Here is a 22,588-nt window from a genome sequence, read left to right as displayed (position 1 = left end):
CACGTCTCGGCCGCGGTGTCGTGTTCCCTGGTGCTTTACCCTGCAGGTCTACCTAAGTTTAGGCTCACTGTTCCACACACTATCACCCTGAACCCAAAAAGCCCAATCAGCTTTGATCCCACCCTGCGGCCCCTGGAAGTGAGTGGGGTCTAATCCTTAAAAAAGCCTTAGAAAGACACAGAGGAATGCCTGGCACACAGCAGACCATTCACCCAGGGATTAGACTGAGAGGAGCTCAGCTTCACACAGTTATTTACTCCACTCACTCTGTGTGAGTATATACGTGTGGGTTTGTGGTGTGTGCATGCATATGTACATGTATGCAAATCTTTTTCTCGCATGCATACAGGGCTTAGACAAAATAATCTAAAACCCTCAAAAGTCTTTGCTAACGCTGTTAGAAAGCCAGGTCATATGAGGTTGAATGCTAATTAGAAGCATAATAAAAAGAGGTTTGGCAATCAGATCTTTGATACTTTAAGCTTATGTGAGTTTTCAAAGCAGTGGGAGCTCCAAAGAGTCTGAAATATCTGTGCCAAGGCTGAGGAGGCACTGGTCCAACAAAAGAAAAAAAAACGTGTGTCAAGTAAATCCGGGAAACAAATTGGGGCGCGGTGATACAAAAAAATCTATATATGACTGTTATAACACTATTTTTCCAATACCAATATACAGACTGTTCCCCTTTACAAAGACCCTTTTTTTAATTTTTCACAATATTATGAAAAATATAGTTAGCCCACTGTCACTCACTTACTCAAAAAGATAACTCGGTGACTGGATGAACCATCTTTTGATCAAATTGCTGTCGAAGCACTGTCTGGAGAACAGCGAACATAGATTTTCCATTGAGAAAAACCTTCAGTGCCGTTCTTTGATCTTGTTGCAACAAAGAAATATTCTGAAGTTCTGCTATAACTGATGCTTCTGCAGCCTCTGTGCTAACTTCTTTAGGAGCTGCCATTGGTGTTTTGAATGACTGTAGCGTCTGAAGCTGCCAGTAGCTCCTTACAGGATGCTGATTGGCCCGGACTGCTGGTGGTTCGAACATGAATGCATTACATCAAGCCTGACAAGACGGAGTTCTGTGATCTTGTAATATTGCTTTAATCCTGCTGCCGTGTGTGCAAGTTAACATCCATGCATAACCACACATAAAAAAATCTAATTACTGATGATTCATTACATCCGCCAAAACACAGGTAAAGAAGAACCTTCAACTGCTCATTGGTTAGGTTATAACTCAGAATTATTAATGCGGACAAACAAATTTAGTAAGATAATAAGTCCATTGAAAACTGATAAATTACAGTGATATTGAATTATAACCCGGCCCTATTGCAGATGCTGACAATATAAGGCAAATACTTAAAAGGAGCAAAAAAACATTACGGAAATGTTGTCTAGTTTGCGTTATGCCTGAAGGTAATCCCCGTTTCCTCACTAATGAAAAACCTTTCTGTTCATTTGTCAGTCTGGCAGCTGAAGCAATTTTATAAACATCTGTAACTCAGAAATCAACAGCAGCCGATCACCATCCGGTTTGATCACACCGGCACTCCTCCTTTTTTTTTTCATCCTCGAAGGAGAAAGCCGAGAGCTGAAAACACAAACCTGCTGCCTTTAATTATAGTTTCATTTTCTGCAGCAGCAGGATTATATTTGTCCATGAGAATTGAGGAGGCCCCATCTGTCAGCGCACTGAGAGGAGGGATGCAGTAGTATCAGGTGGATGACTGTGTTATTCAAACTCATGTCACAGACGCACCGTATCATGGTCAGTCTCAGTCTTGTGTGTGTTTATCAGGTAGGCAGTTGGACAGACATTTATAATGATGCAAAGAGTGATGAGCAGATTTGGGGATAAGTTGATGGTGAAGTCAAAAAGGAAGCTGCGTGCCGCAGACTCATCCATCTTATGCTGAACCTGGAGTGCAGAGGGAGTGATGTTGGTCCTGGCTCTGTGCCACTGTGTTGAGAGCCTACTCATATGTGACTGTGTCTCTATGTAATAGAGCGATGGAGCTTCAGGTGGATTTCATATGATCTAATGGAAGGGATGTGAGTCTGATTCATGATTTCTTCTTTCTTACATGAGAATATTCTTGGTAGCTGCCTCAGTGAAGTCTCTACTTGAGGAGAGGTTGTGAGCCCTGTAAATCATAGGCTTTGAGACCCTGCTGTTGAGTTAGGCCTGTGTCTACAGTAATAGACTGTATGTGACTCAGCCAGAGTCCACAACAAAGAACGTCTTTAAACATGCAGCATGTCAGGCACACACACGAACACACACACACACACACACACACACACACACACACACACACACACACACACACACACACACACACACACACACACACACACACACACGCTGCTGTGCTTTTATCAGCCAGACTTCCATGTCTGCTTTTCTTTCATGCATGAACGTATCCGCTGTCAGGGAAGATATTATGAACCCCCGAGTACTCAAAGTGCAGATAAGGTACAGTGTCTCTCTCTGTAGTAATACATTGCAAGAACCTCTGAACCATAAAGGGCTCAGTATGCTTCAAAAAATCTAGTCACTAATGCTCTGTTAAAGGTGTGTGCTGAGGTTTTCTTGTAAACAAACTTATATGTACATATTTTATGTATCTTTATGGTCTAACAAACATGTTGGATGTGTTTTATGCTTCATAAAACATTTCAAAGGCAGATTTTTTTATATAATTTGGAGCCAGCATTGTTTACATCCAAGTTTTCTAGCTAGTAGCTTTTCAAAGACAAATGTAATCTGGGACAAAATACATTCCCCTAAAACGTAATTGAGAAGGCAGTTTTGTTGTATGGGAACGTTATTTTAGGAGACAGGGATGATCCAACAAACACTCAACACCTTGTTTGAAACATACTGAAGCCTTACATGTTAGAGGGTTAAATGGTTTTCTAGCATCGAAGGGTTATATGATTCAACTGAGAGACTTTTATTTCCCCATTGAGTTACTGATACCGTTTCAAATCCCATTATTGTCTATTGTTTCACACAACACGATTCCTTTATTTTAACACCAGTTAAAATGGCAATAAACAGGTCATTCTTGACATCAGATAGGGGGGTTTTACTTAACAGTGTATATTTATACAGACTGTTTGTATTAGCAGTCAAGCATATTTACATGACGAGGGGAATATCTCGATGAGAAGATGTTGCAAATAAAAAGTATTCTCACTGACTCCTCTTCCTCTGTCCCATTTAAAAAGATGTGTTGAAACAGTGGGCTTTAGCTATTTCAGCATGTTACATCTAACATTTTTCAGCCTGACAAACCTCTGAGTGGAGCCGAATACCTCCACAGTAAAACGATCCAAACTTATGAAGGCAAAATGGAGATTAGGAGTTATATGAGATGTCCCAAAGGAAACTGACAAATCAAATGATTTGTTATGGTAGAGGAAATGGACAATGGTCTCTGAGAGAAGCTGAATCATGAGGAAAATTTAAACAATAGTGAAGAAAGATTTGGCCTACTTCTAACCACACATATCTGCTGCTCTCACTTCGTTTATATCCCTGCAGAGGGAGGCACGTTCATGATTTGCTATTGAAGCAGAATATATTGTCCTAAAGGGAGTTGGAAGGGCTACAATCTGGTGATCATGTCTTGGCTCTGGGTGGACGAGTGCTGTCACTATCACACAGTCATTGTGTTTGACTGGAGCTTTTTGTGTTTGGTTGTCATGGATCCTGCTGCGTGGTTGTCAAAGGGGACACCATTGTTTTTGTTGTTTACATGGGTGGTTAAGGAAAAATATAGGTTATTGAAACCTTTTCTTTGCAAGACTAATGTGTACTTGCACAAATCATACCACAGCAACAGGCCTCTAAGCTGTAATAAGTGAGCATTCAGACCAACCTTGGACAAATAATCTGTGTTTCACTGGACGTGTTCTTCAAACAGTCAGGGCGGAGGATTTACTCACCCAGTGCTGAGTGTATATAGCAGAGGACATGGGGCAGGATGTTTAGCTGAAGGTTTGTGGATTGGCCTGCGCTCTGCTTGGCTACAGATGTGGGCAGAGAGCTGGAGCGCTTGTCAACCTCTGTATGGTAATGAACAGGGTCAGGGTAAAGGGTCTGCTGGCCAGGAATTCAGCAACGTGTTTTTGCAGAGAGCAGCAGTGTGTTAACTCTACTTCTCCATTGCAGTTCCAGCTGCCGTTGGTCGACATATTTTTATTGCTTAGTCTGTGCAAGCTCTTGTTTGGATATTTTCATCCATCAGTAATGCCGTACTTGGAAACAAGTAAAGGTACTGCCAGTTAAGGGTAGCCTTTTTCAGTAATATATTAAGACATTACAATTTCAAATTCAACAATTACATTACAGTTACTAACGCTGCATTACTTTTAGACATTTGATTTGTTTGCTGTCTTAACAGGAGTTGGATAGAGGAAGCGTTCAGTGGAGCGTTTTCTCCGGGACATGTAAGTTTGGTGCAGTTGCTTTCCCAACACTGGAATTAAGCCCCTTTCACACATGCACTGCAAATTTATTATCTAAACAAAACCCAGCAGTATTCTCTGATTGAGCCCATGTGTAAATAGAGCAGCTCAGAGAATTCACAGCGAGTGGGTGTGCTGATGACGTTTCTATCATCTAGCTTGCATGAAACCGGAAATCAGAATTGATATACAGTGATTTACACAAAGACGTCACCAAAAATACCCCCCTTAAGATCCAGGAACTTCTGTCGGTAAGGGCAGACGCCAAAATAATCAGACAAATTGAAGGAACCTTAAGAGATTTAGCTGTTTATAACCAAATTAACCCTGACCACAGGGTAATCAGTGACATGTCCTGTATCCTGCACGCTCTTGCCAGGCGCCACCTCTCACCTAAACCAAGCGGAGTATTTCCAGTACGGTGGAAAGTGTCTCCTGTTATGTGCCAGCCGTGTAAAAGGTCAACTTCGGTCAATGCCTGGAACTGATCCATCAGACATTAGATTTCATACGATGGTTAATCGCTGAATGAGCAGTCGTGCGATTATGTATATTTTTAACGAACAAAAAGTTAGCCAGTCTTATTTGGAAGAAGAAAGTTAAGACAAATTGGAAAATGATTACCCAGGTTTGACCTACTGTACTCCTTGCAGTTTTTCTTGTTGAGTCTTGCTTGGGGATTATAACAGACTTTTAGGGTGTACTCTTTTTGTTTTTACCTTCAAATAAAGTGGGTGAGATGATCTTATTTAACTGTTGGCATTTCTTCCACTTGTCTGCAGGTGTTTCTTGCCCAATCACACTTTATTTTTTAGCAATGTTGCCTTGCTCGCAGATCTCCACAATTACTTTCATGAGAAGTAGTCATAACCAATAGGGGCGATGACCAAACACTATAAGACCCAAGTTGTATGAAAGCAGACTTATCCTTTGAAGCAAAACCAGCTTCTCATAATGTTGACAGGGTTTACTTATTTTAGTCTCAAAGGCTCATAAAGTGCACGCTGTTCCACAGGTCAGTGCAGCTGCAGCATGCACGTCAACAGCAATAACTTGCAGTTAATGTGTTACAGTACATGTACGTGTGTGTGTGTAGGTCTAATTCTGGTCCTTGCTTTTAGAGCTTTCGTTTGTTGGCCACTTGCTGCAGTTTTGGCTGAGAGGAGTGGGGTTTAACTATTGCGGTGTGTAGGGAGTGTTTTATATGGAGAGGTCACAGACAAGATGGACCCCTCCCTGCCACACTAAAGCAGCAGCAGAGGAGTGTGTGGTTTCATTCAGTAAGATCCTGGTCTTCAGCTCTGAAGTCCTGTTTTTTTTACTGGTTTCCTTGGTGACCACAGGAGAGACAGAGGTGGGGGGGAGGGTTGCACATCACTGGATAAGATGCCAACTGAGGTCACTAAAAGAGTGTAGCCAAGGAAAAGTTTACAAAGCAGCTTTTATTTGGGTCCACCAGGGTCAAGAGGGAGGAGCCCGGTTCCATCGAGGTTTCTGTGCCATTGTGTCTCTCTTAATAAAAGTGAAGGGTGTGAGCTGCATCGTCAGCCTCTGCCGCATGCTTTTATTAGACATCTGCTGCTTTCAAGTGGAGGAAATGTTTAAAGTGTGGCGGGTGGATTTGTAGTGCAGACAGTCCCGACCGCATACTATCTCAAATCGGCACACCGCAATCCGACAGATGCTGGCACGGAGAGAATTGTTACAATTTTGCTATATGCTTAAGGTTTTTGTTTCTGCGTACCACTGGGAAAACATAAAATTATATAATTCACTTTAAATTCTAATTGTTTTTTTACTTCCTCAAGTTTGTGTAAACACTAGATTCACTTTCTGTTTTGTGGCACAAACTGCATCTACTGCTGTTGTGAACCACCCACCAGCACACAACCTAAAACAAGTGGCTAATAAAGGATGGAGGCAGGTCTGCTATGCTCAGTAATTAGAGGTAAAGGGGGTGAGTGATTGTGAAACAAAGCTAAAATTTCCTGTAATTAGGATCTTTGAGTGACTCACAGGTATTCTCAACAATCTGGACCAAACCTCTGTGGGGCAGAGAGTTTGAAACCTTCTGAAAAATACAATAAGCAGGATGCCAGACGGGAGGGAGGGGAGGTTAGGGAAGGTGAGTGCTGCATCCTGTGCAGAGAGGTCTACCCCACAGCTGTCTGTGCCCAGTGAGGCCAGTCTCCTGTCCCGGAATGCCAATGGGAGCACATATCTTTAGGCCAGACAAACACCTCTGTCAGCAGACCGCAGTCACCCCACCAGTCAGGCCATTCAGCCCGGCGTTGCACTGTAATTACACACCACTGCCTGCTGCGGAGAGGGGCGAGAGGGACAGCCAGACTGAGATGCAGACCCTGTCACTGCCATCAGCATCACTACAGGCATGTGCTGGAAAAACAGAGAGAGTGAGAGAGACAGGGAGAGTGAGTGAGAGGGAAGGTGAGGTAAAGACAGCCCTGTCTGGGACAGAGAGGCGGGTAGAACCTCCTCCTTCCTGTAAAAGATTAGAGGCTGTGTGTGTGCACATCTGGATGGGCTGGAAGAGCTGAAAGGACTAATGTGAGAATCGGCAGAGACAAACTGAAGAAAATTAGAGAAGCAACACTGCTGGTCACATGAACTGGCTGACAGCTTTTAAAAACCTCAAGTTTATAGCTGCAGTAGGCACTGATCTTACTTACTTTCGGACAGCACAAAGTGACAAGGCCCTTCTCAGGTGGAACTGCAGTTACGTATTTATTTATATTATATACAAGTAGAAGCCAGTGTAACTGTAACTGTACAACAACTCTAAAATGTGCACTGTATTTGTAGTGTAACTTTTTCCCTGTGCATATGTCAATAAAGATCTGAATCTTGCATGACGAATCTTTAAAAATCAGTCAAACTTATTGGAATATCCTTGCTATGTTATTTATGATAGAGACACATCAAATCAGGTAATGTAAAAACCAAAAAGATGATATAGTTTACAATACAGATACAATTGGTTTAAAAATATTCACACTCAATAAAAGTCATGTAATTAATTTTGAAGTATGCTACTTCAATGCAAGAACATAAATCATCTCCTCAGCTGCAGTAACCAGACTAAATGTAATTCTTTATTGACCTCCTTGTTAGTGACTGATGGAGGTGTAGCTCTGCGGAGGGTGTAGTTAGTGGGTTGTGGTGAGTGTGTGCTGTCCTACGCTGCCTCAGCCTAAGTGTCTGTGCTGATTGATGAGGTGAGATGTGTGTGCATGTGGTGAGAACTTCTCTGACCCTGCATGCTCTCACCTCAGGGTCCTGAAGGCTATAGGTTGGGTTTCATTTGCAGCAGGTCTTTGCAACACCTCACCTAGACTTGTAAAACAGCAGATGTAGATCGGCATTTGTTTTCAACTTAAACACCCCGTGAAGTATGGGTGTACATCGATCTAGATCGATATATAGGTCCAATAATCAGTGATCTGATCGGAAGTGTGGCAATATTGACACGTGTTTAAGATGCACCTTTATTTTGAAATTCCTACATTGTTTTTCATGTAAAGGTCTGGAAAGGTCTTTTTGTGAGTGGATTTAAATGTCATCGATTGCAGACCTCTCAATTGAATCAAATCAAAATCGTACCGTGACAGACTTTGTGATCTCAGCAAATAGAGTAACATTGTCCAAAAAATCGATGTAATATTGCATCGTGATCAAACTTGTGATTTACACCCCTATAATGTGAAGGTGAGGATTCAGTCTCGCCCGGCTTGCCTAGTCTTGCCTAGTAGTCTTACTTTTTTGCTCTGGGATCAATTATCTGACCAATTGTTACAGCAAGGCAGCACTTCCTTCTCACCTGTAATTACAGCTGAACCTGTCCAGTGTGTGGGCCGCTCCGCTCTCAGACTGAGAGGTGGGGGAAGCAGAGTGGCAAAACCAAAGGAAGGAACTGATGAAGTGTGTCCCAGCCTTTGAGTCAATCACCTAATAAAAGACAGCCACGACGCTGGGAAAGCACAGTAAGCACTGGGGATCAGATGCAGGTTTGCACTGTGCAGAGCACAGAGCCCTGAGACCCGTCAGCTGTATGGTAGGTGGAGGCTGCTCATGGGTCTGCTTACACTTTAATACGATAACGATTTAATCAACTAAGTGTTAGTTCATTAAGAATGTCTTAAATCGAGGACAGCCCTATTTATTGTCATTCTGTTTAAATTGACTACACTGAAGATATAGTTTTGAACCAGCTGTAATATCAGTTCCCTTTCAGACAGCTGCTCATATCTCTCACTCAACTTTAAATTACTTCACTCATGATATTTTGTTTTGGTTTCAAAAGTGTTTCATTTAACTTCCGACATCACTTCTGAACCTTCCGTAATGTATCAGGTCTTCACTGTAAAGAGTAATTTGTCTACCTTTTATTTATTTTTATTGTTGCATTATAAACTAATGTGTGGCTGCACAGTAGAGAAGTGGTTAGCAGTGTCTGTCTGGGTTCGACCCATCGGCCAGCATGGGCCCTTCTGTGCAGAGTTTTTTGTCTCTTTTTCATTCAAAAAGAAACTAAAGTGCTGACTCAGCAAACAAATGTTCTGAGAAGCCACCTTATTCAGCTTGGTTTTATTTTGAGGCTTGCAGTGTTCTCTCTCTGTGTGTGTGTGTGTGTGTGTGTGTGTGTGTGTGTGTGTGTGTGTGTGTGTGTGTGTGTGTGTGTGTGTGTGTGTGTGTGTGTGTGTGTGTGTGTGTGTGTGAGTGTGTGTGTGTGTGTGTGTGTGCGTGCGTGTGTGTGTGTGTCCGTGTCCGTGTGTGTGTGTCTGTGTGTGTGTGTGTCCGTGTCCGTGTGTGTGTGTGTGTCTAAAGGCAGCAGCATTCTTCAGTCTGTCCAAGGCGGTGCAGTGACAGAGACAAACACCTCCCCTGGTTGGCTGTCAGCATCTGGACACTAATGATGCTGCAGCGCTGAGCTCAGCTAATTGACCAGACAGAGATGGATAAGGCCCCAGCACTCTGCTCTACAGTATCTGCTAGCTGCCTGTGTGTGTGTGTGTGTGTGTGTGTGTGTGTGTGTGTGTGTGTGTGTGTGTGTGTGTGTGTGTGTGTGTGTGTGTGTGTGTGTGTGTGTGTCTGTCTGTTTCAATGTTTGCGTTCACAACTGCTGTCTGACCCCTGTACTGTATCTCCCTACACGATCATCAGTTAGACTAAAGAAAACATCAGACACCTTTTATATAAAATATTTTTCCACCCTCTGCTGCAGACCATATGACGGGACAACAAAACTTAGATGTTCATGACGCTCCTAAAGGCCTGGTTTTGTGCAAACTGCTGAATCTTTCCGAGGAGGAGCAAATAAACCTTAGTGGGCGATGAGCTTCGAGGATCAGGCAGTCGTTCCAGCTGAGTGTGAGATGTGTGTTTCAGGGCTCTGGTTGGCAGGACTAACTGGGCTCTTAGCATGAGAGCTGTGGTTTATTTTCACTAGTAGAGCATCAGTGAAGGAATGACTTTGGCCCATTAATAACAGTGCGCATGTGTGTGTGTGTGTGTGTGTGTGTGTGTGTGTGTGTGTGTGTGTGTGTGTGTGTGTGTGTGTGTGTGTGTGTGTGTGTGTGTGTGTGTGTGTGTGTGTGTGTGTGTGTGTGCAGCTGCAGTTCTAGTCACTGTGCCCTTGGCTCTCACTCTGGTGGCACCAGCAGAGCTCCATGTGGGTTTTAAAGGGCCAATAATAAAATTGCTTTGGAATAAAGCTCCCATAATGATAATATAATGATATAATAGTAAGAACAGGTTGTTAATGCTTGTTTTTGTGTAATCCAAATAGAAATGTTGCTTTTCCCCCTCCTTCAGCCCTGTTCACACATGGCAGAAATGTGTCAACACAGTCAGTTAGCAGTCACTCTCTTTCTGTCTGCAGTGTCATGTCTCACTTTTTATCAAACTTTTTTTTCAATTTGAACTTTTATCCACTATGCAAAAAGTCTTTGGATGTTTATATTTTTCTCTATCTGCAATTTCACCATAATAAATTTAAGAGCATGAGCATGACATGTAATCAATTGAGATAACTCAATACAAATTTGAGACGGGTCTATCATCTTGTGAACTGCAGTTTGTCTCAGCTGGATCTTGACGCTGTTTAGATACGAGATACAATGTCTGTACAGACGGCCAGTATAGCTTTGTCGAGTTATGCGATGAAGCTAGTGGTCAGTTTACTCCCCTGCAATGTTTTTCATTTATTCCAGCAGCGAGTGAAGTGGAGCAGAGGAAACACAGAAGAGAAACTCCTGTCAGGATTTCATCTGAGGCCCACAGGGCAACATGTGTGGCTTGGCAGACCTATTGGCCAGACCTCTGATTTAAACAGTTTCATCGACCTGTCTAACCTTAGCCCTCCGCCTAGGACTGCTTAAGACTGGATGCTGCAAGAGCTCCCCTTGACTCTAGGATGGCTTCAGAGCTCCATAATAACCTTTTATTCATAAATCAATTCAGTTTTAAATAAGTGTTCTGCAAAATCTGATTTGTCCTGCTGCAGCTGAAATACTTTTATACACAATAGACAGTGCATATAATCATGCACATGAGCATGAACAATCGTAGCATTAATGCCTGGATACACACACTTATTTTGAAATGGAAAAGATAATCTCCATGCGACCTACGCTCATTTCTTTCTCCTTTTCCTATGAGATAATTGCATCAGCAGGAGCAAAGATTATTTAGAGAGTTGTTGTAAACAAATTTCTAAATGATGTGTGTGAGACAGACAGAGATGATGTCAGGGCGGCCTCTGGACCGCCAAAGTCTCTGCGGGGGTATTTCGTGAAGAGCTCTGACTCAGTCGCTGATTAGAGCCCAGCGCAACATGGGGGCAAAAGGTCAAATGCATTCACACTTTTCTTTGACCCCTCCCCGCTGGGGCAATTAGCCCACTAAGAACAAGAGATACAATGAACCGCGACTGTCAGGGGGCATTCATTAACTGTGATGATGTTATTGTTGGCCATGAGAGCGATGGATCGCACTCGAGGCATCTGATTCATCCTCATTCATCTTTCTGCAGCCTTAAACACAGCCTGCAAATGCAGAAGAAAGGGGGGGGGGGGGGGTCAATGCTTCATACAATATCTGGAGTGTGGATGAGGCCCTTGAATGTTCTCTACTCTACAAGGAGAAGGGGCGAGAGCTAAATTTCCTATCCAGAGCCCCCATTTGTAATTGAATGCAGCCATCTACATGAGCTGGGCTCCAGAGAAAGCGTCCTTAGCATGTGCCTGTACGTACACACATACACACACCTCCCTTTGTCTCTACAGTCGTCCCCCAAAGCGGGCTGCAGACGAGGGAAGAGCAGATCAAAGTGTGTGTTCCCCACGTTCGTTATTATTGAAAATTGGAAGAGTTTTCTACAATCTAGAGCGCATGCCATAACATTTCAGTCTCAGGTCTCACATGGTTTAAATCCATCTACACTTGTAATCCTCTGAGAAATACCCAGAACCCAAAACAGTGAAATCATGAGCACAGAGGTTGAGGAGAGGGAATTATTGAAGCGGTCTCAATTTACCCAAAACCATGTGTTCTGTGTACTTTTCATACTCCTCCTTTGCACTCCACCCCCACCCCCCACCCCCCTCTTTGGATAATCACTAAACCCGTTATGCTTTCCTGTCTTAAGTTCCCAAACGTTTATTTTTCTTTGGGACAATAAGCTCTTCATTTTCCCTTTCCTGGGTCTGCAGTGGATAGAGATGGATCATGACATCTGATGTAACAATAAGTAAGGCTGTTTAATAAGAACGCCGCTCTCCTGCTCCAGCTTGATGCTGCAGGTGCTATTTCATGGCTTCTTTTAGTATAGCACTTGGCGTTGACCGTGGCTGCTGGCTGCAGAATGGCAAAGACGTGCTTCCTGGTGGCTAATGAGGTGCTGAACCCAGCCTCTTGTTTGTATCAGGAGCACCTGGGCCGACCAGAGCCAGACCAGGCCAGACAAAGGAGTCAGTCTAGCATTTCCACAAAGGTCTGCCCATTCAAAACATCCAGAACCCAGAGACACAAACTCCCACACTTCATAAAATGAAGGCAAGACAGAATGCGAGCCGAGACTGCCCATTCTCTCTGCACAAGGAAACTATTGTTTGTCTTTACACTCCCTCTCTCCCAGGCTTTGCGATATTATACTCCATAAAGAAACAAGGCGAAAGGGAAGAAGCTTGGCAAAGACGCAATGTAACAGAAACAAAAGCCGCAACTGTCTCTAGTGATTTCCATTTCTGTCTTCTCTACACTCTGTCAACTTATTGTCAGCTCTTTCTGGCTCATAGTAAGAAGCTCACCTGGAGGACAGAAACTCAGGGACAGAAACCAGTTCATTTCTGGCCTCTTCTTCCTCAGAGAAACATCTTCACAGAACCTAGAGTGATGACATAACATAACACAAAATGACATATTGACACTTGCGTAGTTGGACGTTTGATCTGTTGGACTGTTTGTAGCTGTCACCAGTCCTCCCAAATGACTGTAATTCCGAGGATATTGTATTTGCATCAAGTTTTACCCAAGTGTGTTTGTCTGTCAGCCCATTATAATTTCCCAAATGATATCCCAGTGATGTCTTCAGATATCTCATTTTATCTGACCAACAGTCCAAAACCTAAAGATGCTAAAGTTTAAATCAAATCACATTTGAGTAGCTGAAACCAGAGAAACTGTTTTTTTGCGTAGAAGAATGATTTGATAAATCATCAATCCTCTCAGCTCTAACGTCAGCAGCTGATTTCCATTTCATTTAGTGGGCAGACAGCTATTGGGGCATCAAACAATTAAATAAATCTTGTTGAGAATTTGGAGTTGTGATTCCCACCATTTTATTGCCATTTTGCATACGATAGTAAATGATAAACGGACTACACTAATACAGCACTATTCTACCTTAATGGAGCACTTTACAATTTGCAATTGCCATTCCCCTACAAATGAAAGTAGAAACTTTAACAAATTTAAGGTCAAGAAATCACTATCACAGCCACAGAGGTGACATTTTCTGTCTCTTTATCATCTGTTACAGACGCAGGGAACCAGCTTGCAGCTCAAGAGGCAGTGAGGAAGCCTTCCACTCTGCGTCGTCCGCCTGCACGGACGGGAGAGTCGCTCTCTAGTAAGAGCTGTGAAGATGTTACTGCTTTAACTGTAAAACACAATAGTAAATACTTCATGTTTAATTGTATGATTCCTATAGGTAAAGAAAGCAATTATCTGTTTTTTTTTAGATTGTCTCAACTGCAGTCGAATCACAGCTTTGACTGACAGGCTGAGCTCTCTGGAGGCGAAGGTTTGGACTCATTCATTTACAGTATTGGAACCACTGAGAAATATCATGCATTAAATAAGCATATTGCTTAATTGCCTTCACTTGTTAAATGTTTTCCTGCACCAGGTCCAATTACTCACAACCCCAGCCTCCATATCACATCGCCACCTTCAGGGTAAAGGAGGAACTGCACCAGAGGCCTCATTACTGATGGGGGCTGTGCCCGCTCAGGGAGCTCCTGGTGAGCAGGGACCTGCAGGTACATATATCATGCTGTCATGCATGAATATCTTGTAAGTTAAAAAATACTTAATATTTTTATTAAGTGGAGTCCAGGGTTTTATGCTTTCATAACTGAGTCAGAAATCACTCCTTGCAGCTTTTCGCAGCAAGCAGCAACTCTTACTGTGCCCTGTATCTGCTCACCTCTGCTCATATCCTATTTCTTCCACTAAACACACACACACACACACACACACACACACACTCTCTCACTCATTTCCTTTTGCAAAAGTTAGAACCCAGTTGTCTGTGCTGCTCACTTTCAGCGCTCTGTGGCTGTATGGAAAGCAAACACTTTGGAGCACTAAAGTCTCTCTCTCTCTCCTCTTCTGGAGTCGAGCCCGGCACTGTGAGATTTCACTAACCTGCTGCACTGTCAGAAGAAATGTAAAAAGTGATATTAAAACATATTCAACCAAACATTGTACCCAGTTGTACAGTGGCTAATGTGTGAAGGAAATGTATATGAGACTGAGTAGTTTCAGACTTTGTAAAAACCTGGTGCACATCACTGACGATGCAACTCAGGTGAGATTCCAATGTGTTATGCTAGTAGCGGCTAAAGTAGCCTCTAGCTTCAAGCAGAGACAAGAGATACTGCCTTCAAATGTAACTTCTTGTGGTTACGACATGATCGTTGTGTACACAATATGCTTTTCGTTGTGGTTAAGTCATGAGAACCTTGCTGCTAGGCAACACAGCAGCCACTGAAACTAACAATTTAGCAAGCTAGCAAACGAGTAACGTAATGCAGGACATGCAAACGCATAATGACAAAAGGAAAAAGATGAGGCTGTTGGGAATATCAGTGTTTTCCTCAGACATAAAAAAATAACAAAGAAAAACTCTAGGTGACATAAATTACAATATATAAACTTACGAGACACCAAAAAATGAATTCCATCAGTTCTAAAAAACATCAGCAAACACATCACAACTCATGAACTCGTAGCTTTCACTAAATTTCCATTTAGGAGGTTGTGAATACCACAAGAAAGGAGCATTCACACGGACCCCATTTGAAGGCAGCAAGAGGTTTGGGTGTGTTATGCTATTAGTGGCTAATGTGCCTCAAGACGCTAACCTCAAGCAAAGATGAGGAGCGAGCAACAGAGGGCTGGTAAACTGACTTCTTTCTAACTTGATAACTCCAGATTTCTTTCATTTTCAAACTTGTAGTCTTCAGACGCAACCAACTCTGACTCAAGTGACATCACTTGAGGTTGTTTTTAGCAGACCTCCAAGGGGTAATCCGTGAGTCCTATGTTCCCCGGTCGCATAAGGCTCTGCCTTCACGGATTTAATTCAGCATTTTGTTAGTGTTAGGGGTTACGGTTAGGGTCAGAGTTAGGGGGTAGGGTTAGGGTCTACATAGGCATATTTGCCAGGGAATTTGGCACTGATTGTGGAAAAAATAACAGACCAGGAAACATAGGACCCTTTCTGTGAAAAGCGGGGAACATAGGTCCCTTTTTTTTAAAAAGGGACCTATGTTCCCTGGTCACATACAAAGCGGGGAACATAAGACCCGGAGAACATAGGTACACTCCCACTTCAAACAGCTCCCTCCGGGGACACAAATGGCTTTATCTATATAGAATAATTTTTTTACTACAAAAAATGTCTTTAATTTATGAAATTAAATTAATGAATTTAGTATTTTAGAACTGAAATTTAAATCAGCCCTAAGGATGACACAATAAGTATTTTTACTCTATTACTTTACAGTGGATTTTTACACCAACTCCTCTCCAGGTATTTTTCAAAGAGCTACACCTCTCAGTAAAGCCATCTCTCTGCTTTCATTACAGGTCCTCAAGGGGAAAAAGGGAGAGATGGGCTTCCTGGCAGAGAAGGTAAATGTTACCATAGTTGCCTTTCAGTCCATGTAAAGCCATTTAAGATGCAAACCAGTTAAGGCTCCGTGATTACTCGTCATGACTGTTTCCTCCTCTTAGGGAAGCCGGGGTCCCGAGGGCTGCCAGGTCCCAGTGGGCCTCGAGGGGAGGCTGGGACAAGGGGCCCATCTGGCAACCCTGGATTTAAGGGATCTTCAGGACCTGCAGGTAAGAGAGGACTGAAATTAGAAATACACACAGCTTGCTGTTAGCAGACAGCTGAGAGAGACAAATGAAACATTTTCTTAGTAGATGTTGACACGGTTTGTCAATAAGCATGTTGTAAAGATTTGTGTGTGTCAGAGGGAGGGCGTTGCAGGGCAGTTGTATACTTGCCACTCCACTTAAGCTATTGTCACTAGAACAAGACATTTGAATGGCTCTCTGTTGACCAAAGACCTGTGGAAACCGCAGTGGAAAAATCAGAGAGATCTCCAACAATAGACTTATATGTGATGTCCTGCTGCAGAGTATTTGTCTTTCTCTTAAACCGCTCGATCAACCCACAGACCCACCAGCGGTAAATGTTAAAGCGTTCCAGCGGCCTGCTGGTAACTTGCTGGAATTTGGGCATTTTGTTGGTTGGCTTATATAATAGTATGTTTCTAAAAGTGCTGTTTAGTGGGCAGCAAAAACATTTGTTTTCAGACTACATAAAAACTCCTCAACATGTGCTGCCGCTCACCAACCACAATCATAAATCTGCTCTGAGTATTCAGAGCTCACTGGTTATGTACAAATAATAAATGAGCTGTTGGGGAAAAAGTAAATCCACACGCTGCTGTGACTTGAATGATGACCAAGTAAATGGCGGTATGAGTGTGTCACAACATCTGCTCCCGCTATAGGCTGTCGTTTCTCTGCTCTGGATCATGAAGGGAGTGCCTCTCCTTGCAGGCTTACATGACCCCTGTCCTGTGCCTGCTGCTGGGTAAAGATGAGATGTAGAGCAAAAGTTAAACTACAAACCCACTTTCTGAGAAGCACCATGTGACTTCAATCTGAAATGAACATGAGCTATATATACACAAATCCCAGGTCCTTATGATTTCCATATGCCTGTGGTGTTATTGTTTTTTCTATCTCCATTACTTCATAAGTACCCAAAACCAGAGCTGTGTCTTGCATCTGAAGCTCTGTTTTCCTTATTCTGCTTTTTTTTCATTTTTAAAGAGAAAGATAAACACAGCACTAGAATGTATCCAAAGTCACGGAAAATGTAGATGAAAAACAAACCAGTGATATTGTACGTTATGATGAATCCTGAGAAGTTACAAGAGATTTGTTTTACCAATTGTGACTTATATTTTGACGTGGGATCCCTGGGTTGCTCTAGGGAACTATTATGCTGTAGGAAAAGTGAAAATTGCCATTGACATGTCACATAAACTCTAAATGGTGACTTTGCTTGCCTGTTTAAACCACTGTGCTGCAGATTGTAGCTCACAGTCTCCCTGGTGCAGCCAAAACACAGCCGGTCGTGCTGCAGTGTTTATCGAGGCTAAGTGAAAACGGCCCACAGACGTGTCAAATCAGAGCTGTAATAACATTACCTTGCAAAGCGGTAATTATTGGACTGTCATTGTCAGTTGCATCAGTACATAAACAGAGAGGTGATGAGTCTGGGTCTGTTGGAGGGCAAGAGGTGGTGTTTTGGGGGGCAGCTTTACCTCAGGAGAGACCAAACAATGAGGTCAGATGTGGTTGTTGAGCTTTTTTCCACCTCCAAAAAATGGCTGGGGGAGGAGAAGGGACACGACTGACTGGCCCATATGGACCTGCTACAGGCTGTTACTCATACACACACATGTCCTAAAGCTTACGATCTGGATGCAGCAAGCATTTAATTTGCTATGAACCAGTGCCAGTGACATTTAGCAGAATTTAATGGTGTTTATTTGTGTTTTCCCCATGTTCCTGAATCAGATCACATTAAAGACCCTCCTATTAATTACAGAGAAACACGAGAGGCCAGTTCCTCTTGTGTTTCTCTGTTTCACAGAAACACAAGTACATGTAGAGACACACTCTCCTGCCAGACACTATTACGTTGTGTCATTCAGCACTTTATCTAATCTGTTTCCTCTCTGGTCTTTGTCAGAGTTTATCCTTCTATCATCACATCACCCACAGTGATTCATCAGTACCAGTCTGGCGTTGTGCCGTGTCTCTCCAGAAGAAATTTTGTGATCATATTTTGCAAAGATGTACCTCTGAAGAACATGTCTGTCATGATGTTTCTGTCATTTCTCCTCTTAGGCCCCCGTGGTCCCCCAGGACTCCCAGGAGAAAGGGGTCTACCAGGCCCGCCTGGCCCTCCAGGGCCTCCAGCTCCTGCCAGTGCCCACATCCCAGAACCAGACCACAGTAAGGCCCTGGACAACTATTGGGCTTCATACAGTTACCATGACACAAACTCCACACCAAATACTTAAAACTACTCTTTGTATTTGTTTTAAACATGAGTCCTAAAAGAATACTGCACTGATTTAACATTACTCAAAATGCAACTGGACCACCAACAGTTCGGTTGGAGAATTGGGTGTGTTATGCTAGTACAGTAGCAGCTAATGTGGCCTCAAGTCCCTGGCCTTAAGCAGAAAATGGGGAGCTACAGAGGTCTGGTAAGCTCACTTCTTTTTAACTTCGCAGCCCTGGAAGATTTTTCATTTTCAAAGTGGTAGTCTTCAGCCCAAACCAACACAGACTCAAGTGACATCACTTGAGTCTGTTTATCAGCCACAAAAGGCTTCATCCATCAAAATCCAGTGTAAAATCAGCATGCCTCCCTTTAATTGCTGTATATTTCATTTTAGTGTAAGAAAAAAGGTTTGCCATGATCCTAGGCCTTTGTTCCCAGGTGGTGCAGCTTTTATAGATTTCTAGCTGCAAGCTGCTAATATTCATGTGTCTTCAGCAATCTCACAGACATGTTCCCTCCTGCTGCGGAAGAGCGCTCATAAGTTTCCCTGGTAAACAAAAGAAACGAGGAGAATGAGAAACAGACAGGATGTTGGTAATCCTTAAACCGCTACTCGCTCCTTATTGTCTACCAGCCAAGTAGGACAGAATCAAAGAGTATTAAATGGAGGCAGAGACAGTCTGAGATTGACTCAGACTTCACATGCTGGGACGAAAACCTGTCCATCACTGATGTCACTCAACAACTTCCAGATGTAGGCCGCTCAGACAGCTGAGGGGGAGTGTGAGAGACGGATGGGGGCCAATGCCGGCTCTTTCAAGGTCAACGCATTGGTGGGTTTTATATGTGGATTCAGTGGTAAAATAAAGTATGCAGCGTGCAGATTTCTAAGCCTCGGGTTCCTGTGTGGAGAAAGCTGTGGGTACTTGGAGGTTGGCATGATGATTTTCAAGACTGCATGCCGTTTCTTTTACATCAAAGTAACAGTCGGGGATGTGCTGAGCTTCCTTTGGAAAACACTGGCTTATTTGGCTTTTACGTCTGCATCAGGAGGTTGGAATTCCCTTCTGCTGAACAAGAGAGGGTTCCTACACCAGCAGCCAGAACGTTAAGTAGTTAGGAGGGGCATTGTTGTTAAAAATTCTGACTTCAGTGTAACTGCTTTCATTCTTTATAGGAAATGAGAGTGTGTAGAAATAGACAGAGAGAGAGAGCGATCCTGTTTTGGACCTCTTTGTCACCTCTGGCCGTAATCTGTTAGCGATGCGCAACGTCCTGGCAGCTGGAGGATGTTTCTGGCTGTCAGCCCTCCTCCTCTCTGTGTCTCCTGTCTCATACTGTGATTGGATCTGTTTCCTGTCAGTATAAAATGACCCAATGACCGCACACTTCCTCTATCGCTCACACATTCATCACCCTCTTCTTAGACTCATTCAGCTGTAGACGTCCAGTCAGTGTTGTTACACAGTGGATATGGAAGGTTTTTCATGCAGTATAATACATACGTTTTCAATTAATGTGAAACACAGATTTACTACTGACAGTGCTTTTGAACACATTTTAGTGTAGTTTACTAACCTGTTGAATCAATTAGGTGAAGTTTGAGTATTTGTTGGGAAATACTGCCCTCTGGAGGTTACTCTGAAGTAATAAATAGGGCCCCATTGCCCTGAGTCCAGCTTCTCAGGCAGCATCAACGCAGGGGAATTGCTTTGTGCACTGTGCTGTTCACACATTTCACCAAAGGCTTCTTTAGGTTTAGGAGCTTGTTGGAGGTACAGCGTCACATGAATTACTGCAATTTACAGTGGTTTTATTTTGGCTCTCCAGACAACTATGCCCTTGTTAGACTATCGAGTCATGATTTGAAAAATAACAATAGATCATTGGTTTTATGCTCTGAGAACAGTATCAATTGTGATATAACTGCCATATTGTTTTGGGAATGTACCACACTAAATATGGGAATTGCCAATCCTTTTTTTGATTTCTTTGATTGAAATTGAAAGCTTTTTTCGATCAATTTTTAGATTTAGAACTGAAATCATGACACCCCTACTGCATAGCTCAACCCTGCATTTACAATAGTAGTTACATTACATGTCATGGCGGTACACTTTGGATTTGTTGACAATTATTGAAACCCATACAGAGAACCAGGTTTGCGTCACTGCCACTGATTCCCTTGAAGGCAAAATAGAAAAACAGGTCATTGATAAGATTATGCATGTATGATACAGTAATACATACCTAAAAAACTAAATTAGCTCCCATTTAACACACACATTTTGTTTCAACCCCAGGTCGTGGAAAAGATCCCTTCTTCAGCAACACTTTCCATGACTCACAAGGGTTGCCTGTTCCAGGTCCTCAGGGTCCTCCCGGGCCTACGGGTGAGTGTTTATCACTGTCCATATAATGTTTATCTTTGTATTGTTTATTATTGAGTATGTTTGTGTTGTTTGTGAAACTCTGCTTCTACACTGAAAATGCAAATTTCCCATACTTTCTGTAGCAACATGTAGGTTCCAGTTTTGTAATTTTATATGCAAGAAATGGTTATTTGTTAACATGGTGACCAAACACAAAACATCCCTCAAAGTTGAGTCCACCCACTTAAAAGCATAAAAAAGTCCTAAACACCTGCAGGTGCTGTGCATGTCTCAGGTTGAACTCAGTGCTCTTCTCCAGGCAGAACACAATTAAAAACCAGCATCGCCTCCTTCCAGAGGGTGACGGCATGTGAATATTTCTATCTATTATGCAGGTCCACCAGGTCCCAAAGGCCCAGTAGGACCTTCCGGCCCATCAGGACAGAATGTAAGGTCACACAACACATATTTCTATGCATTTTTATTGCGTCTTAGCACTGTCCAATTTGTTGCAGCACAAATTCATCATTGTCATTTTGAATTTCCTTTCTGATCCTATACAGGGGAAACCTGGAGTCCCTGGAACGCAGGGCCCTTTGGGGCCAAAGGGAGAGCGTGGGGAGAGAGTGAGTACACCCACAGCTCAGTAATATTTAGGTTTTCTTCATTTTACTCATCTTTAAACAACATACCTTTGGTTTTTCAGGGTCCTTTAGGTTACCCAGGAGAGAGAGGCTTCAGAGGCGAGTCGGTAAGCCACCTCCACCCTACTGCCTTGATAATTACGGCCTGAGTAAAGGCGCCAATGGGGGGGAAACATCAACACATGTCATAGCTGGTTATATTACTGTAAACTACGCTAACCAGCAGAGCTACAAATCACACTGACCAGCAACAACACAGTCTCAGAGAGAATGTCAAAGTAAACTGCTGCACTGCTTTGATAATTTGATGAATACATTTTATTCTTTTGTTAATGTTTCTTCTCAGGGAACACCGGGTCCAAAGGGGGAGCCAGGAGAGAAGGGCTTGCCGGTAAGAAAGTAGTTGGTGGTAGTTCACAGTTCACATGGTGACAAGGGGCCAGGGCAGGAGGGTTTTGCCTATAGTAAGAAGATTTAACCAAAAGGTTTTTTGAGCATTACATATTTCCTCTGTGTCTGTCTAACCCTTATTTTTCTTTTACCTCTTTCTCATTTTGCAAGAGCAATCTAAATGTAAGATATATTTTTTATTTATGTCACGTGTACACGTCGCAATGCAGTGAATCTATTCTGTAACATAAATCAAGTCTAACCATGACCCACATCTCAGGTTATGGTTATGATCGTTCTACAATCACCATGTTTATGGCTGTGATTGGCCACAAAGTGGTGTTCATATCTTTTTCTCTCAAGCCCCATACTTTCCTCCCCGTCGATAGCCATAACATGTTTTACATTAGTTGTTTCTGTGATTTCAGCTGTTGACCTGTGTGATTTTGTGTGTGAAATCTTTTGGTGTTAATGTGTTTTTGTTTTTTGTTGGTCCTTGGGGTGTGCTCTGGACTGCTGTCCCCTGTCACGACACTGTCCTCTTGACCCTAAAGCTGTCTGACTCCCTCTGCAAGCTACTGTCCCCATGGCTACCTTTCACAGTCACCCTTTTCAGCATCTGACTTTGGCATATACATGTAAATATACAAAATACAAGAAACAATGTCAACCTTGTAACGACACCATGCACCATCTCACACTGAGTGAAATATTATAGTAAAGACCCTCTAGAATCAATTTATTGATACATTTTTTTTAATTCAATCGTATTTGTTTGATTTTACGGACTTCAA

At 42.8% G+C, this 22,588-nt stretch overlaps 1 protein-coding gene across 2 annotated transcripts in view; it reads left to right on the top strand.

Moving 5' to 3' along the window:
- Positions 1–22,588, top strand: part of emid1 (EMI domain containing 1) — a 55,843-nt gene that overhangs the window by 28,908 nt on the left and 4,347 nt on the right. For both annotated transcript variants that reach the window (XM_083912843.1, XM_083912844.1), the window contains exons 4-14: positions 13,544–13,633; positions 13,746–13,807; positions 13,913–14,045; positions 15,880–15,924; positions 16,027–16,134; positions 18,226–18,333; positions 20,692–20,781; positions 21,156–21,208; positions 21,324–21,386; positions 21,467–21,511; positions 21,751–21,795. In XM_083912843.1, the coding sequence (XP_083768969.1) occupies positions 13,544–13,633; positions 13,746–13,807; positions 13,913–14,045; positions 15,880–15,924; positions 16,027–16,134; positions 18,226–18,333; positions 20,692–20,781; positions 21,156–21,208; positions 21,324–21,386; positions 21,467–21,511; positions 21,751–21,795 (842 nt within the window). The remainder of the gene's footprint in view (positions 1–13,543; positions 13,634–13,745; positions 13,808–13,912; positions 14,046–15,879; positions 15,925–16,026; positions 16,135–18,225; positions 18,334–20,691; positions 20,782–21,155; positions 21,209–21,323; positions 21,387–21,466; positions 21,512–21,750; positions 21,796–22,588) is intronic.

The sequence above is a fragment of the Echiichthys vipera genome, assembly GCF_963691815.1.
Source record: "Echiichthys vipera genome assembly, chromosome: 4".
NCBI lineage: Eukaryota > Metazoa > Chordata > Actinopteri > Perciformes > Trachinidae > Echiichthys > Echiichthys vipera.
The sequence above is the reverse complement of the archived record's forward strand: the minus strand, read 5'-3'. Positions and strand labels throughout refer to the sequence as shown.